At 38.4% G+C, this 18,832-nt stretch overlaps 1 protein-coding gene across 1 annotated transcript in view; it reads left to right on the forward strand.

Annotated features, from left to right (window-relative positions):
• The first annotated feature begins 2,072 nt into the window (after positions 1–2,072).
• The window catches only part of LOC138713271 (uncharacterized), a 110,830-nt gene continuing 94,070 nt past the window's right edge, over positions 2,073–18,832 (forward strand). Inside the window, exon 1 of the mRNA XM_069845236.1 lies at positions 2,073–2,141. Within this exon, the coding sequence (XP_069701337.1) occupies positions 2,118–2,141 (24 nt within the window). The 5' untranslated portion in view covers positions 2,073–2,117. The remainder of the gene's footprint in view (positions 2,142–18,832) is intronic.

Here is an 18,832-nt window from a genome sequence, read left to right on the forward strand (position 1 = left end):
GGTGGGGGAAATCGGGATGCGACGTAGGTAAACGGACAGTACCTGTGCTAAAATGTAATTCAATATTAAAAGCTCTTTCGTCACTGGAAAACGCGAACATATTTCTGGAACGTACTATATTCACTAACTCAGTGCTGTTTACTATATGCGATCTTGATTCTGTGTGGAGGACGATTGAACTTCATTAGTAGAAGGGGTGGGAGTGAAGTACATTAAAAAACTCAGGCATAATAAAAATTGAAGTAAAAATAAAATGATGTCCCTGTATATGAGCTATTCCATCTCAAATCGACCGAAATATAGAGATATTTGACCTTGCAATTTCTAAATACAATGAAACTTTTTTTGTACGTAGAGAACTGTGATAAAATGCGTTGTGCAAAGTTTGAGGCATCAGAACTTCATAGTGGTTAAATTAAAAATATTTAAATTTATCGTATTTTCATAAAATTAGCAAATTTAAACTGTTGTAGCTCCGATACACTTTCACCCAATGATCAAAATCATGGTTTATTTTGATGCTGAGAAATTAAGTTCATATGGACATATAAACAGATTTTCTTACTTTTTATGGAAATGGAGAAATTTAGATTTTTCCTCATTAAGACGCCTTTGGCTAGGGAAAAATATTTTAAAAAATATAAAGTTAGATTCCGCATTGAAAGTACATATTTTTTACTGATGATATGTTGATAAGAAAGTATTGAAAATATCAAATAAAGAAAATAAATAGTACGCGCGTGAACTAACCAGCTGACTGTGAGACGGGAGATAGCCGAGACAAATAAGGCCAGGAGACAAACACGTAATGTGTCGTCTAGCAGCGCATAGCTGTGCTAGCTTTATCACAGGTTTTCATGAACACAGGAGTAAAATGAGGCCCAACGCTCGCTTATCTTCATCTCTCGGCCAGTGTGTGCGGTATTCGCCGTTCAAGTCTAGGCGTGTGAAAATAATCTATTTAATATCCTCGAAACTTATTGCCGTACCACTAAGCAAACAATGCCGAATCCCTCTTAATAATGCAAGGTTTTTTCTCAATATAGTATTTTTTTACATTTTTACAAATTGCCAAAAAGTCTAAAAGCAAGTAAAAATCAGATTATCTGTCTCTCTGTGTACAATAAAAGTAAGAATTACTTCTTAACATAACCTACCAAATGTCAGCTTCAAAATAAGCTCTCGTTCAATGTTCTGCAGTAAATGGTTCCAGAGTTCTGAGCGCTGAAAGAGGCTTGTTTTTATAAAATACGCTAAATTTGTCGCTCAATAATACGAAAACCGTTTGACTTTCGATAATATATTTTTGAAAATGCACTGCCCTCAGTACCTTGTATAAGTAGGAAAAAAATTAGAGTATAAAAAATGCGAGGTTTTTTACTGATCGATTTCATATGGAATAGCCCATATGTAAAATCTAGATATTTTTCTTAGGAAATATACCACATGGTTGTGAATGAGTTAGGTCCATGGAGTTACATCAATGTCCTCTGATTGAGGTTCTGGCTGATATGTATAGTTACGGAAATAAAATTTGGAGCTCCTCTATTGTATGTTTCGTTTACAACACACTGCGCGTGTCCAGTTCTCCAAAGCGGTAGTTCACAAGGCATCGCCACGGATCGAGAACCCTTGTTCCGCAGTCTCGTCTATTCCACGTCTCGCCGGACCAGAGTACTATGAGGAGCTCACGAGATCAGCCCTGGTAGGAATGTGGAGTAATGCCAATCCTACACGCAGGCAACATCCAGCATAACGCCACTCTTGCTCGTAGAAAGCGACATAATGACATACTATTAACTACATTGCAGTAACTAACCAACGTGAAAACATTCCATCAACTTTTAAAATATAAACTAACAGTTTCAACTTATACAACACTCCGACACAGAGTTAGTCTCAAACTACCTAACATTTTCAGCCACAATATAATTAAACATCATGTGGTGACTGGGATGTCATTTGTTTAATGCAGGGATACAGAACTGGCGAGAGAGGGTGAAAAGCACGGGGAAAGCGTTGGTTCCCCGTCCACAGTCCACCGGCGTTGAATGACGTATCTGTGGCCCGTACTCAATCACATAAGACAGACACAAATCCCCTCCCATACCAAGTCAATGACGCGGGGGTGGAAGGAAGGGGTGAGTGACGTATTCCGCCGAGTGACTAATGCTACAATTGGTGCCCAGTTCTGCAAGCCTAATTTAGTGTCATAAGACTCTAAAGGCCCATTCACAATGAAAATTAAACGTAACTGTAACATAAACACGCAAGTTGCGGCCAGGTTACCAAATGGGATCATTCACAATGATTCACATAAACGCTGACATTAACATTACCGTAAGACGTTAACATGAAAGTTTGCAAACTCCTAACTTCCATGCTTATGCTTACGTGATTTGCAAGCAGAACACAATCGTAGAGCGCTGAAATATACGACAGAATATGAGGAAATGGCGTCATTGTTATGCTTCCATGTTTACCAAGTATGTTTGCTGTTATGTTTATGTTCCCATCGTGAATGATGGTATGATTTCTTGGTTTTACCAAACGTTTACATTCTTAAGTTAACGCTTACGTTATGTTTAATTTTCATTGTGAATGAGCCTTAACTCATAACAATTTATCTTATCTCTGGTCAGTTCTAGGAAGAGCGGTGCTCCATTCATCAATACCTCCTCGCACCGCACCTAATTAAAATACATCTCGCAGACACTTTCTCGTCAGCTCACCACAGTAGTGCTAGAAACAGATGGCTGGTGAACGAAGTATTAGGTTCTACAGTGTTTTTTTTATTTCCTTATTACGATTAATTTTTTTTCATTGGGAAGACAAAATGGATCTTCCGATATATATATATATATATATATATGTGTGTGTGTGTGTGTGTGTGTGTGTGTGTTTATACTGTTCTTTTTGCGGAGTCAAGCCAAATACAATCCTACGGGACGTAGGAAATAATTTATTCCACATAAGAAAAAAAAATAACAAACATCCGTCGAAGTTGTCCGAAACAATTTTATGTTAAGACAAAACAATTCGCCGTCCAAGGGGACCGAACCTATGATCTCCTGCACGACGCTCAGACGACACAAACGACTGAGCTATTATGACGAGAGACGGGACTCTGTCATCTGCGTGGCGTGTCGATCTCCTTACGACGCCGATCCGGTTCCATATTAGGCCTACACAGACAGGGAACGTAGTAGTCTACACCTCGCGCTGTAAGCATTATCAAGAATAGCTAGAAATTTAATTTCCATATCTGTACATCTATTATCAGTAGAGTTCTGCATTCGGTTACTTTGAATACTAGTTAGGTGTACATCGATCATACTAGCTTCGCTTAGAACGGAGAGCAAGTTACGAGTCTGCAGTTCACGTTGCAGTTTTCCCGCTCGCTCCGGTCCTATGTTTACATCTGTTTATTCGTGTACCTGTATGTATAAGTCTGAACAATAGGAATAGTACTTAATATGTACAAACTACAAACTAAAAAAGTATTTATTTAAATGCAGCTTATATACAATAAAAGTTAATTTTTACTAGGATATACAAAACCAAAATTTTTTTAAGAGCCAGCCTCTTTCTTTTCAGGAGCCATCATATTTTGCCCACACATGTAATGAGAAAACCATTCGAGCTAAGATGAACATACGCTCTACACCAGTGGTCGTCAGCACTCGCTGAAATGGGTAAAGGGTAAGAGGAGCCACGTGTTGTGCTCAGTCTTGCAAAAGGAAGAGGTAGAGAGCATACCCGCTAGCAGCTACGAATGCACCATAGTGCAGTGTCTTCTCCGCGGGTAAGGGACGCTAGCCCCAGGGTGTTCTGTGCTGATGACCGCTGCCATACATATTACGATCAATGACTGTAAACATTTTAAGTGTTTCAAATGAAAAGTTTTCCTTATTTCTGATAAAATACATTTTCTTCTTTCCTCGCTGCCAAATTCTTTTATTGGAGCATTCATTTTCAACTGCCTAGCTTTGTTTTTTCGTACATGTTCCCTGAACAACATACCTGAACTAAGTAGTGTTGGATGACGCGAGCTATATTTATACATATATACACTGTTGCGGGTTGCTTGATGGCTTTAGTGGAATGAAACGCAGGACTCTAATTATATCAGATAGTACATCTCACAGAAGAAGATCAATTGTTTGTATACATTTGAAGTCCGATTGGTGTAAAATGTAGCTACTCGAGGATGTGTGCATTGGAGGGGGAAAGGAATTGGCCAATCTAACCCATCATCTCCTGGTTTAGTTGCCTCATTAGTGGTGCCTTATTGGTATCACTTGTGAGGTTCAAACCTATCTTCGGGCACTTGACTAAACAACATCATCAATGTGACAAAGCATCCCAGGAAACATTTTATTCTTTTGTGCATTCTTACAATCAACATCTCTTCTTTCCAGATACCCTGAAAACCCAGTAGGCCTACATCTTCGCTGTGCTGGGACTCCTAGGATTGTATGCATTGAGAGTAAACATGTCGGTTGCTATAGTAACAATCGTGCTCTATCGTTTGTTACCCGTTGCTTATACGCCCGTTCCTGTTTGCTCTGTATATTCCTCGACATTGTGAATTTTCTCTCTTCACTCGCGAATTTTTCCAACGACTGCTGATTGTTGCTTAATTGAGATTGTAGCTTGGTTCAATATGAATCGTTTGACAGCACTGTGAACTTTCTAGTAATGAAGTCAGGGGATAAAAATTATGGTTTATTTAACGACTCTCGCAACTGCAGAAGTTGTATCAGCGTCGCCGGTGTGCCGAAATTTTGTCCGGCAGGAGTTCTTTTACATGCCAGTAAATCTACTGACATGAGCCTGTCGCATTTAAACACACTTAAATGCCATCTACCTGGGCCGGGATCGAACCCGCAGCCTCGAGCATAGAAGGCCAGCGCTACATCAACTACGCTACCGAGGCCGATGTCAGGGGATATCTCGGTGGAGGATTACCCCCTGTAATCCAAGATGTTCCACTCGTAAATTTCAGACTTTTTTTAACAATTATAAAAGACACAAAAGAACATTTAACACAGGCTTTGTGACAATTACACAGAAGGAAAGTTACATATTCATATTCACCGTGTTTTACGTACTAACAGTAATGCTTAACTTTGTGCTTATACGAGGGCGTGCTGAAAAGTAATACCTATTTTTTTTGTCGCTGTGAATATAGTTAAAAATATTAGTGATAGTACATTGTATTCAGTGAACTTTCTGCTTTCAGTAACGTAAGTTCCGTATCTCTGTCAGTAGAAATCTCTGAGTTATAGCCTGAAACATGGCGGCGTGTATCAGCAGTATGTCGGTGCGTCTGAAGCAGCGTGCTGTGATCGAATTTTAACAGCAGAAAATGTGTCCCCGATAGACATTCATCGCAGATTGAAGGCTGTTTATCGTGATCAATGTGTCGACATTAGTACTTTGCGACGTTGGTCTGCTCGTGCTAGTAATGAACCTGGTGCAACTCTCAACTTGTGTGACAAAGGACGCAGTGGAAGACCACGTATTGCAACTGATGACGCTCATCGGAATCGTGTCAATGAACTCATTACAGCGAATCGCCGCACAACGCAGGAACACCTGTCAATCCACTGACATATCAAGGCAGTGTGTGCAGGCGATAATTGTAGAACTGAGATTCCGGAAAATTTGCATAGTGCCTCGAATGCTCCTTCCTCACATGAAACAGAAGAGATTGACCGTTTGCTAACAATTGCTTCTGCGCTACGAACGGAAAGGCGATGAATTCTTAAATAACATTGTCACAGGTGACGAGATCTGGGTACACCACTTCGATTCCGTAAACAAGAGATCATCAATCCAGTTCCGCCATGAAGAATCACCAGCACCCAAAAAAATTCATTACTTTTCAGCATACCCTCGTATTAAAATTTACTGGTAATATTAAAAACTATAAACGAATTAAAGCTCTATTTCTTTAATTGGCCTAATTTTTCTATGTTTCCTTTTACACAAACTTGCTCTAGTGTTGTTAGATAAGATCTGAATTATTGTTTCTTTGTTCATTTTAAAAATCATGTTGTACAAAACACTAATCCAACCTGTACTAGTATATGTATCGGAAACACGGAGCTTTACTAAAAGGGAAAAACACAAATTAATGGTTTTTGAAAAAAAAAAAAAAAAAGTGTTGAGGAAAAATTTTGGGCCAAATTTTGACCCACTTGAAAACAAGTGGAAAATTCCACATAATAATGATATTCACGAACTTTATAATCAACAGTCAATTTTAGATGTAATACGTACCAGAAGATTAAATTGGGCAGGACATGTTATACGTTTGGAGGACTGCAGCAGCGCAAAACAAATATAGATCAACAACTTTAACAAGAGAAGACCACTGGAAAGAACCTCGAAGTAGATGGAAAGATAAAATTCAGAAGGAATGCATGGAAATGGGAATTATCAACTGGGAGAAACTAGCAATGAACAGAATAGAGTGGAAGCGTTTTGTGAAATCAACATGGAGTCGACATGCTCCATAATGTCCTTTGATTGATTGATTGATTGATTATTCATTTTGCTATTGATTCCACCTACATCCCCGGTGTAGTATACATCCACCACGGGGAATAAAGTGTAAATTCAACACTGGTTCTGTTGCTTCGAATTCTCGAATTACACTACCTCGGCTACCGCGCGATCCGCCCAATTCCTGCCTCAAATTTCTCCCTACCGCGTATCGTTATATGACGTCACCCACTCCAACTCAAGGTCACGTTGGATACAGTGTTTCTTCGTCTGTCGATTGCCCTTTACTTCATTGGAATATGTCGTGTAGTTTAGAAATTATCGACAAAACTCGCCTGAAAATGTATCGGTCGACTGTCTGGGATTGCACCGTAGTACCACAGTCTAGTACTCGTATATACAGTCACGAAGCTCAATACGTAGTAAATATGCATCCATAGATAGTTGCTAACCACTACGATCGCTAATATCGCCTCATTATAGACAATGACAAATAGTACCGGCAACAGTCTATTGTTCCTAGCACCCTCACAACACAAGCTTCGTGACTGTATACTATATACTATACCTGCACAAACAGCGCTCCATGAGGGCGCGCGCTCCTTCGGAGCGGGAGAGCCGTGTTTACCGCTCGCCGAAACGGAGAGAAGATACGTCAGAATGACATAGACTTGAATAGATAGAGGAGAGGGAAACGACCTCTCAGTTATCTAGTGAAGTGCAGTGTGTAGGCCTATTCTCAGTAACTGTTTCACGTTGCTAACCTACTGCTACAGTACAGTATGGAGGAATCTAAAAGACGGAACATAACATTCAACATTTAACGATTTACAGCTCGAACTTATTGATCTTCAATGTGACCTAAGGGCTAAAGATCGTTTGAATAATACTACTAGCCTGGTTGAGTTTTACAAGACTAAACATTAGCAATAATATCCACGACTATACAGGCTGGCTGTGAAAATGATTGCTATGTTTGGCTCAACATTTATATTTCTGAGCAACTGTTTTCAATAATCAACTTTAATAAAGGCAGACATCGAACATTTGTAATTGATGTTTCATTATGATCAATAGGCTATTGTTCCTTTCAGCTGCCAACAGCATAAAACCTCGTTTTGATGTACTGATAAACAAAAATATAGCAAAATGATATTGTACATTTAAGTAGCTTCCTTTCAGCTGCCAACAGCATAAAACCTCGTTTTGATGTACTGATAAACAAAAATGTAGCAAAATGATATTGTACATTTAAGTAGCTATAGAATTTCTATTACTTCTGTAAAATAAATATTTCTTTATTAATTAATAATAGTCCAAGATAGTTCTGCAAACACTGAACGGGAATTTATTTCATAAACACTCGTAATAGCACTTCCTTTTGTGTATATTTTGTACGAGATCCACCTCTTCTTCCAGTCCACCCTTATACAGAGCGCAGCTAATATCTGCATTCCGCTCATGAGCTGTGAGCCGGCTCTGAGAGCGCAAACCTTGTGCAGGCCTGTATTAGACTGGTAGTACTGGACTCATCTTGAGACGTATTCAAGTAAAAAAAAAGTAGTATACTATGACTACATCCCGTACTTCTGAATGTATAGGAGGATTATAACAAATTATGCGTTGGATCTTGATGGATTGACGTCTTCATTAGTTAAAATAATGTACTTCCTATTAATTTACGTTGCATTCATTTCCATCGTGATTTCAAGTGACCTTTTGAGGAAGCCATCATGACATGTGCTGGTTGTTAAGCGAGGACAACCGCAAGCAATAAATGGGCCGACTACCTGCTGCATAGTTACACAAGATATACATCATCTTTACAGTATACCCACGTAAATATGCTAAACAGATAAATATTGGCCGTCGCGTCCAGCTTGTAATGCGAGAATTTGCCTATTTAAATGAAGTAACGTGAGTAGGCTCCGCCTGTAATATATTTGCACAATACAGAACACAAGAAGTCTGCCAGGATGATGTTTTCAGACTAAGACGCACGAGGAGGTTCGATCCACAGGCGCCGTAATGGAATGGGCCTTCTGTATTCTTGGTTTGTATTTACACATGAAGGCGTCACACGGCGGATGTTGGATGGGGCCGCCGCGCATTTCTGTTTTCTGTCTCTGCTTCCATCAGTCTGAGAATCTGTCCATACAAATCTACATAAATTGACAAATGTGTGTAACGTTTCAAAGATGTTTGCTCTTAGCGAAAGCGCACTTTATCATCAGTGTGTCTACACAAATTTAACAACCACTCATCGTACTTTTACTTTCTAATTGAGCAAAATATAGCTAGAGTAATTAGCATAGGTCTATATAAAGAAATGGAACTAAATTTATTCAAATGTGTAACAGTGTGAAAAGAGAATGTATTCTATATTAAAAAAGTTATTTATGATACAAGTTCGTAAACGTTCTATTTTTGGCTCGAGTGTGAAAAATTGAGTTTCACAAACTTCACACTCGTGCCAAAAAATAATAATAACCCGTGGCGCTACAGCCCATGAAGGGTCCAGACCTACCAGCCAGCTGCTGGCCTCACGCTCACATGCCGAAGCAGAGGTGGACGATCATCCAACTAGAATGAAGATATCGTGTGGTTGGCACGATGATCCCCCCAGACGTTATAGCTGGCTTTCGCAACCGGATTTCGCTACCTATCGTAGCTCCCCAAGTGCATCACGATACTGAGTGGGCACCGGTCCCATACACTGGCCGAAATTTCATGAGAAAATTTCTTCCCCCATGAGGACTCGAACCAGTGCGCATTCCGTAACGTGAGTCTAGGCAGGATGCCTTAGACCACGACGCCACGGCGCGGACCAAAAATATAACTTTACGAGTATGTATCGTACAAAGTTTTTTCTATGACATCAGAGATTTGCATTAAATAAATATTTCAATTTAGAGAGGTTATAAGATTATGATTTCACGGCCATCAAAACTCGGCAGCATTAAGAAATAAGTATTCATGGAATTACAATTTTATTTATGATCACGATTTCATGGCCGTTTAAAACGACCATAATTTAACAAAGCGGTTAGGAAATGTTGAATGCTAAATCTTGTTGCAATGACTACTACAGATGTAACTTCTGAATAGTAGGGCTAAAATGTGAATGTTAAATTTGTTAAGATTTGTGTTAATATAACATTTACGTCACGAAAGAGGAGGAATGCATTAATTTCGTATTAAATTAAGATTGTACATTGAATATTGCATTTTCTTTGATAACCAGACTGCGGCATAAAGTCACCGATTCGCGAGATTAAGCCTGTATCGCACGAAGTATACATAACATCATCACCCATGGGGTGGGATAACACTGTGAGAATACAGTTGGTTTCGTAAGAAATTACATTACCGCCTTTGTAACTGTGCTTGGCGTGGATCCTTGCAATAACCACACGTACTTGAGATCCTTTGAGTAAACAAGAATAGGCCGTATTTTTTTTTTTCATTTATTTATTTGATTATTTATACATGCATATTTGTGTTAGTGTTAATTTCGCTGTTTTATAATTCTCACTACTGAGGAACGTGTCGAAAATTGAAAGCACCAAGCGTTCCCTTCAGAACGAACTTATAGAGAAGTTCGGAAAGGAATATTTTCTTACTAAAGGAAAAAAACACTAATTTTACGAATTATTAAAAAAAAGTATAAGGGTAGATAGAACTCAATTCTTTCAAAAGCAGTGTAATAGCAACACTGGTCTTCAACATCAAAATCAGACATAAAACATGAAAAAGAATTTTCTATATAATGTTGGTGTATGCCAACATCCCTTTCAACAATATTTCAAAGCGTTTCTTGAAAAAAGTTTTCTTTTGTTACGTTGTGAATGTGTCTCGTAATTCGGTGCATTGGATTGTGAAGAAATCCATTTTACATAGTTTAGATCAAGAGAAGGATGCATCGATATCGCAATTAATATACGAGGCAAAGCCCAACAAACTGTACCAGGTTCATTATTTTCAACACAAATGTATTTTAATATTCGTGTAATTAAGAGATATGGAATTTCAGTGCAAGTGCCTATTTTTAAGCTTAATACGAAAATTTTAAATATGTTCACTTTTCATGAGAAAGTAGTTAAAATTTAAAGAGTTTTATACAGCCCTAAAATGCCTATTTCGATCTGTCGCCTCTATTTCACGGTTTTATTACTTGAAATGCGTCTTTGATATAATTATATTAAACATTGTCAAGTTTTATCATTTTACTGCAACAAGAATAAAAACATTGTTAACGTAAACTCCACAATGTACATTCTGTCACACGTGTGCAATCTACATAGCTCTCGCAGTCAACTGACAATTTCAATTATAAACAGCTAACAAACAAACATTCTCATGGGAGCAGATAAAAAAGTTATTTTTTGCACCATGTTAATAATGTCAAAACAAGTGTTTATACAAATTCTGGCCACTCGAACGCAATTACGATGGCCTCCAGAAACTAAGTTTCCCTGGGAGTATTTACAGAAAGAAAACACAATTTCATGGAAAGATATATTGAAAAAAGATACAGATATTACTGTGATGTACCGAAGTACGTATGATATTTCCGTGCAGAAATTCTGCATTATCATACGATGAAGGATGGGTGGAGCGAAGAAAAATTTTCTCCGGCATCGGGACTCTAACCCAGGTTTTTAGCTCTACATGCTGACGCTTTATCCACTAAGCCACACCGGATCAGTGGTCGGATCCCGGCCCCTTAGTCACTCATAATGAGTGCACCTCTGCACATAGTGTGTCGGACATTGTGCCATTGTCACACATCTGTGACACAGTGCATGAGGGTTGGCCACTAAAGGGAAACTAAGAGAGGATTCAATCCGGCATCGGAACTGGAATCCGGCGTGAGAGTGGATAAAGCGTCAGCATGTAGAGCTGAAAACCCGGGTTCAAGTCCCGGTGCAGGAGAGAATTTTTCTCCGATCCATCCATTCTTCATCATAAGATACAGATATTGTTGAAGTATTTTTCAATATTTTCTCCACTAGAAACGAGACATCTGTCATACCGTGGGATCAACTTTTGTAGCTCTGTGCCGTAGTAGTCTGTCGCAGGGGATCGGAACTAGTGTGTGACAGCCGTCTGCACTTCTCTGTTGATCCCACGGTATGACTAATGTCTCAATTTCGGTGTGAAATATGTTGAAAAATAGCGCAACAATTCTTGTATCTGTTCCAATAAATCCTACCATGAAAGTGTGTTTCTTTCTGTAAACGGCCCCAGGGAAACATCCTTTCTGTGGAGCCCTCGTAATTGCGCTCGAGTAACCAAAATTTCTATAAGCACTTGTTTTGACATTATTAAATGATGAAAGAAAGAAATTAACTTTTTTATCTGCCCCCATGAGAATGTTTGCTTGTAAGCTTAATTCACAACCTCTCAAATTGTGACACGTTGTAACTGTCGAATGCGTGCATTGTAAGGGTCTGTGGGATATTGCGTTGAAAAAAATTCAGATTTCTTGGTTCTGAGGAGTGTTAATGAAATCATTCATGGTGAAAGAGAAGATCTCAATGAAACAGAAATGAAAAATGTAAGTTTAGCCATGGCATCCTCATTTCTTCTTCTACAGAACGTTCATTTGTGCCATTATTTGGTGATTTAATGTGAATAAACGTTTTAATCCAGTAGTTTATTTTTTATCAATTATTTAAACTTGGAATTTATTCTGGAATATAAGGAACGCACAAAATTTTGGGAGCCTGTTTTAATATTTTAAGTGCATATTTTATTATTTTACGAGCGTATGTATATTCTATATATTCAAAATTCCAGGTCTAGTAATAAAACTACTCTCGTATAACGTAATAGATATATTTTTCATACATTGGCGAGTTTAGTAATTGCTATTGTAGTTGCCACGAGCTACAGCCAATGGCTGCGCATTGAGAGTGAAAAACATAGACGGAAATGGACGGCAAAGTTGTCAAACTAATCACCACACCAAATTCACCGTAAACTTGAGCTTTCACACTATAGCACAAAGAAGGGCAACTTCTGCTTCACGCTTGAAATACAAAGTGCAATCAATATATTTCCGGACTGCACTTGTACCGTTAAACATACATCCGCCTGTCACTGAAGATCATTGGTTGTTTCTGTTGAGTCAGTCTATCAAACAGCGTCAGATTGTCTTTAAGAACTGAACTTCTACAAATGTCAAGGACCTATTTAGATTTTTTTCCTGAAATTTTTCCATATATGCCTTATGGCTAGTCTTCTTCTTTGCCTTTCAAGTGATGCATTAGTAGAGATTCCAGGCGTTTCCCTAGTTCTAGTTAACTTTTCCGTTTCCTGCGTCCTATGCGTGGCCTACAATCAGGGCAGTCCGTAAACTTATTGATTGCCCCTTGTATATGTTCACTTTATAAATCAAGCCCCTTGCTTGTCTCTTGCGCCATGTTCTGCTCCCTGAACGTAACACTTAATATTAATATTGTACTCTTTATGCAGAATGATTTCCATGCATTTATCTAAAAAAAAATGTGGAAATTGTGGGGGGAAACACGGTTGAAATATCTAAGTTGGTTGAAATATCTAAGTTGCCAGAAATGAGCGACAAATTTACTGAAGGTGAGAAGTTCTGTCCATATTTAAATGCCAATGTCAGCTGACACAGTCTCATATTTTAGAACATAACCCAAAAAGCATTAGAGATATTTAATTTCTTTCACCATACTATTGAGGGATGTCGATTCAACAAGAAGAAAGAAAAATCAATGTTTATACTTGCATAGGTGTAATGGCCCCGTAAATGACTTAACAGTTCTTTAATGATTATAAGTGTTAAAAGAGTGTTATCGAGAATGGAAAACATCACACCTTCAAGTACCGAGGTCAATAAAGTATGGGAACTCTTGCAAGTCCGCCTCAATGTCTTTTACACGGACACCTTCACTACATTAACTTTCAGTCCTCGCCAGGGTCTCCTCAGTTTACAAATTTATTGTCCAGACATAAAATCGAGGAGCAGCCAGCCACATTCAGATTCCGCTACGGACGCAACAGGTGACAACGGGACATGGTGCGTCATGGTGTGCAACAAAAGTTGCTGCGTAGGCGAAGTTTAGACCCGGTCCAGACGAGAGTTACGCGACCTGTTCTGGGACGACACAGCCAAGCGGTTTTGGTACAAGAATCGCCATATTCCGGAAGTATTATATAGTGAATTCGTTTTGTAAAAACGACATAAGACATTTCCATAGTAGACAAGCTGCTCGAAATTTCACTACTCGTACTTAACCAGATTTTGGATAAAATTCACCGTTATTCTGAGGGTTTGCTGTGGTCGTGCCGGAGAATCAGTCCTATTCCGAGGCTTAGTGTTTGGTTTCGTAACAAGCTGTTTTTTATGTGTTGTTAGCCCTTCGTCCAACCCCCAAGCTGGAGGACCACCACTTATCGGCTGTCCACGACTGCTTATGCAATATATTCGCAGCTACCCTCCATATCTGGAGGCCGTCTCCTCTATCCGCAACCAGAGGACGCGCCATGCCGTGGTGCTAGGGACCCACAATACATGAAACTTACAGCAGAGTCAGAGTCCGTATAGGCCAGCTTCTATCTGATGCTTTTCCAATTCACTGAGAGCTAAAGCAAGGAGATGCACTATAACCTTTACTTTTTAACTTCGCTCTAGAATTTGCCATTAGGAAAGTTCAGGATAACAGAGAGGGTTTGGAATTGAACGAGTTACATCAGCTTCTTGTCTATGCGGATGACGTGAATATGCTAGGACAAAATCCACAAACGATTAGGGAAAACAAGTAAATTCTACTTGAAGTAAAGCAATAGGTTTGGAAGTATATCCCGAAAAGACTAAGTATATGATTATGTCTCGTGACCGGAATATTGTACGAAATGGAACTATAAAAATTGTAGACTCATCCTTCGAAGAGGTGGAAAAATTCAAATATCTTGGAGCAACAGTAACAAATATAAATGACACTGGGGAGGAAATTAAACGCAGGATAAATATGGGAAGTGCCTGGTTGAGAAGCTTTTGTCATCTAGTCTGCTGTCAAAAATTCTGAAAGTTAGAATTTATAAAACAATTATACTACCGGTTGTTCTGTATGGTTGTGAAACTTGGGCTCTAACTTTGAGAGAGGAACATAGGTTAAGGGTGTTTGAGAATAAGGTGCTTAGGAAAATATTTGGGGCTAAGAGGGATGAAGTTACAGGAGAATGGAGAAAGTTACACAACGCAGAACTGCACGCATTGTATTCTTCACCTGACATAATTAAGAACATTAAATCCAGACGTTTGAGATGGGCAAGGCATGTACCATGTATGGGCGAATCCAGAAATGCATATAGAATGTTAACTGGGAGGCCGGAGGGAATAATACCTTTGGGGAGGCCGAGACGTAGATGGGAGGATAATATTAAAATGGATTTGAGGGAGGTGGGATATGATGATAGAGACTGGATTAATCTTGCTCAGGATAGGGACCGATGGCGGGCTTATGTGAGGGCGGCAATGAACCTCCGGGTTCCTCAAAAGCCATAAGTAAGTTATTCTGAGGGTTTACCTCAACATTTTTATAGGTACCAAATTCACTCTTAGTGGTTTTTAAAATGACTCTCATTTCATTTTTCATTTTATTTATTGTATCCATAGATCTTACACTAGTATTGTACTGTTGTGACCCAGGTATAACTACCCTGTGGCACTTTCTCTATTGGTCTATGATCTATAACCATCTTAGGAAATATTTGAGAAATATTGCAACGCGTTATAAAAGCCTCGAGAAGGAAGTTAATAAATTGTGAAGAATGTATTGTCTGGCAGAAAGGGAATTCGCTGACATAGCTATGAACTCTGGTCAGATGTTAGAAGACTTTGACACGCACGTGGATACGAATCACAGTCTTCAATAAGTGTATTCAATCATACCACATCAAAGTAAGATGAACACTTATAGTGATTTTTAATTCCAATTAGCTACTGATGACGGAATGTTAACAGAACTATTTTCCTGAGCGGAATTTCATTGTTTTCACTTATAACGTTATTGCTGTTAAATACAGGGTGTTTCTGAGGTGGTGTTACAAACTTTCAGGAATGATGGCGAAGGACACCTGTATCAATTTGAGATCAGGAACAATGGTCCGGAAATGACTGACTCGAAAGTTATAAGCAAAAATAGTTGTGTGGAAAAGGAATTGTAATTTGGCAACACGAGCCCTCCTTCCCTTAACCTTTGGAACAGTCGTTGAAAAGTGGTATGGGCCGGATGTCTCCTTAGTGAGTACTGCCCCGATACAATCTGTGAGCTTGTCTACTGTTCGCATTGGCTCATCCGTATTCCAAAATGAGGTCTGCTTATTCCGCTCTCGTGTTCCTCCATTTCACTAGGATTGATCGGCTGGACACTGCAACTTCTACACATACTGTACACTGCTGTCTACAGACGTGCATATCAGGACCGACCATGTTCGTTACACATTACGCTATCTGCATTGTTTTAGTGTAGTTTCCTGTCCCCACCCCTCAGACAGCGCACTGACTGGAATACTGTAAGTAGACAACGTAAATAACGTCAGATGAATACAGTATGTGTAAGATGTACAGACAAATACGTATAAATAAGGTGTACAAAGGAATAAAATTATTTCATTTCCACACAACTATTTTTGTTTGTAACTTTCGACTCGGTCATTTCCGGGCCAGGGTTCCTTATCTCAAATTTATACATGTGCCCTTCGACATCATCCCTTAAAGTTTCTAACACCACCTCGGAAACATCCTGTATAATCCGACATACCAATTTGTATTCTGTCTTAATTATGATTAGATACACTATAGCTTTTCTTAAGACATAAACGTCGTAAGAGTCTTTTGCTGACTGAAGGTGAGATGCGGTTGTTGAGAATATAAAACCCGTTGCTTTAAGTCGCGTATATTATACATTATTGGAGGATTGTTGTTTAGTCAACTGTCCGAAGACAGGTCTGAACCTTATGTGATACCAAGAAGACACCTCTCATGAGGCAACTAGCCAGGAGATAATGGAGTAGGGTGGCCAGTTCCTCTCCTCCTCCATTGCATACATCGCCGATTAGCTACATTATTACAATAATCATACTCCAGATACTTATACGAACAATTGTTCTTTCTCTGACATGTCGTCAAGTGAGATGTACTTACTTACTTACTGGCTTTTAAGGAACCCGAATGTTCATTGCCGCCCTCACATGAGCCCGCCATCGGTCCCTATCCCGAGCAAGATTAATCCATTCTCTATCATCATATCCTACCACCCTCAAATCAATTTTAATATTTTCCCATCTACGTCTCGGCCTCCCTAAAGGTCTTTTTCCCTCCGGCCTCCCAACTAACACTCTATATGTATTTCTGGATTCGCCCATGCGTGCTACATGCCCTGCCCATCTCAAACGTCTGGCTTTAATGTTCCTAATTATGTCAGGTGAAGAATATAATGCATGCAGTTCTGCGTTGTGTAACTTTCTCCATTCTCCTGTAACTTCATCCCTCTTAGCCCCAAATATATTGACAACAAAATAAGCAAATTTCAGTGGATATGCGGAACAATAAATAGAACACTAAAAAATAAAACTAGAAAAGAAACAAAACTGAAGTTCTATAAAACTATGGCGGTACCCGTGTTGACATATGGAAGCGAATCATGGATAATTAAAGAACGAGATAAAAGTAAATTACAGGCTGCAGAGATGAGGTTTCTTCGCAGAGTAAAGGGATGTACAAGAAGGGATCTGATGAGAAATGAGGATATCCGTAAAGAATTAAATATATACAACATAAACGAAAAAGTTGAAGATTATAAAGAAAAGTATAAAGAACACCTGTCTCGAATGGATAATGAAAGAATTCCAGCACTGACACAACAATACCAACCTAAAGGCAAAAGAGATGTCGGACGTCCTAGGAAGAAGTGGAACTGAATAAAATGTGAAGACGGAACAGGCACTAAGCCTAAACCATGAAGTGAAGATAGGAAAAGAAGATTGACAACTTTTTCAAACGTTCTGCTGGGAAAAACAACAAAGTGCCAGATCAGTCATCATGTTCCTAAAATAGACCAATCGAATTAAGACTGATTAATGCATTTTGTCCACTACATGTGTTATTTGTGTTTCCGTTTTACCTGGTATGTATTGATAACCTTGTTGCATTACAGTTCAGTATAATATTGCTACTGTATAGATAACATATGGTGTTAGTGTTCATTCCTAACGTACAACTTTATTTCCCTTCGATAAGATGGACTTTTCGTAACAGAACTCCGCCTCCTTTAGTACGAGTTATCGAGCGTTGGCTGTATTTTATATCTACGAATAATAGTTCAGTATATATTGCATGATGCAGCAATACTATTACGGAAAATGGCCACCCAGGAAATATAACAATTAGATGATTATCATACGAACTTTGCCCTGTTTTTTAATTAATTAATATAACAAGTCAAATTTGTATATTGTAAATATTTGTACTTTAAAAAATATTTTCTATTTTCGTTACAAAATTCTTTATTGACACAAAACTCTTTATTGACACAAAAATCTCTTTTTAACTTTTCGTCATATGGAAACATTAAATGATCTAACCCAGCGCTTCTCAAGCTCCTTAGAAGTGGGAACCACTTTTTAAAGTCAGAACAGTTCCGCGGACCACCTTACTCTTGTTCCCTTCGAAAGCAAATTTATCATTTTTGTAGCATATTTTAATACCAGTATATTTATATTTTAAAATAGAATTCATTAATTAAAATTAATTTAATTCAATTAATTTATACTATTATGAATTAAGTTAATGTTAATAGAAGAAAATTCATTTTCGTTTTTTTTTTTTTATAATTGAAAGCTATTAGAGTTTGGATAATCTTTAACCTATTAACTAAAAAAAAAATAATAAATGTTGGTACTCACATTAATGAAATGGATGAGCCTGCCGATTCTTGCACAGTTATTCTATATTTGAATGTCTAGATATTTCATTAATGGCACTAGAATTATTAACACTGCATAAATGAAGCGTATCATGACCTTCCTTTCTTTTCAAAGATCCGGATCAAAACCAGTTTTCCATTATTTATAATTATAATTATTTATATTTAACAGAGACATAGACAACTACTAGAGTGTACCACATAAGAAGGATTTCAAACAAAAAACTGCTAACAGGCAAGCGATGAATCAACACTGCATAGAATTTGTTATAAGTTACTTGTGATTGGCTACAAAAAATATAATTAGAAAAGTATTGTAATTAGAATTTCTGGATCTGATTCGCAGGATTTTAAAATAG

The sequence above is a fragment of the Periplaneta americana genome, chromosome 14 (assembly GCF_040183065.1).
Source record: "Periplaneta americana isolate PAMFEO1 chromosome 14, P.americana_PAMFEO1_priV1, whole genome shotgun sequence".
NCBI lineage: Eukaryota > Metazoa > Arthropoda > Insecta > Blattodea > Blattidae > Periplaneta > Periplaneta americana.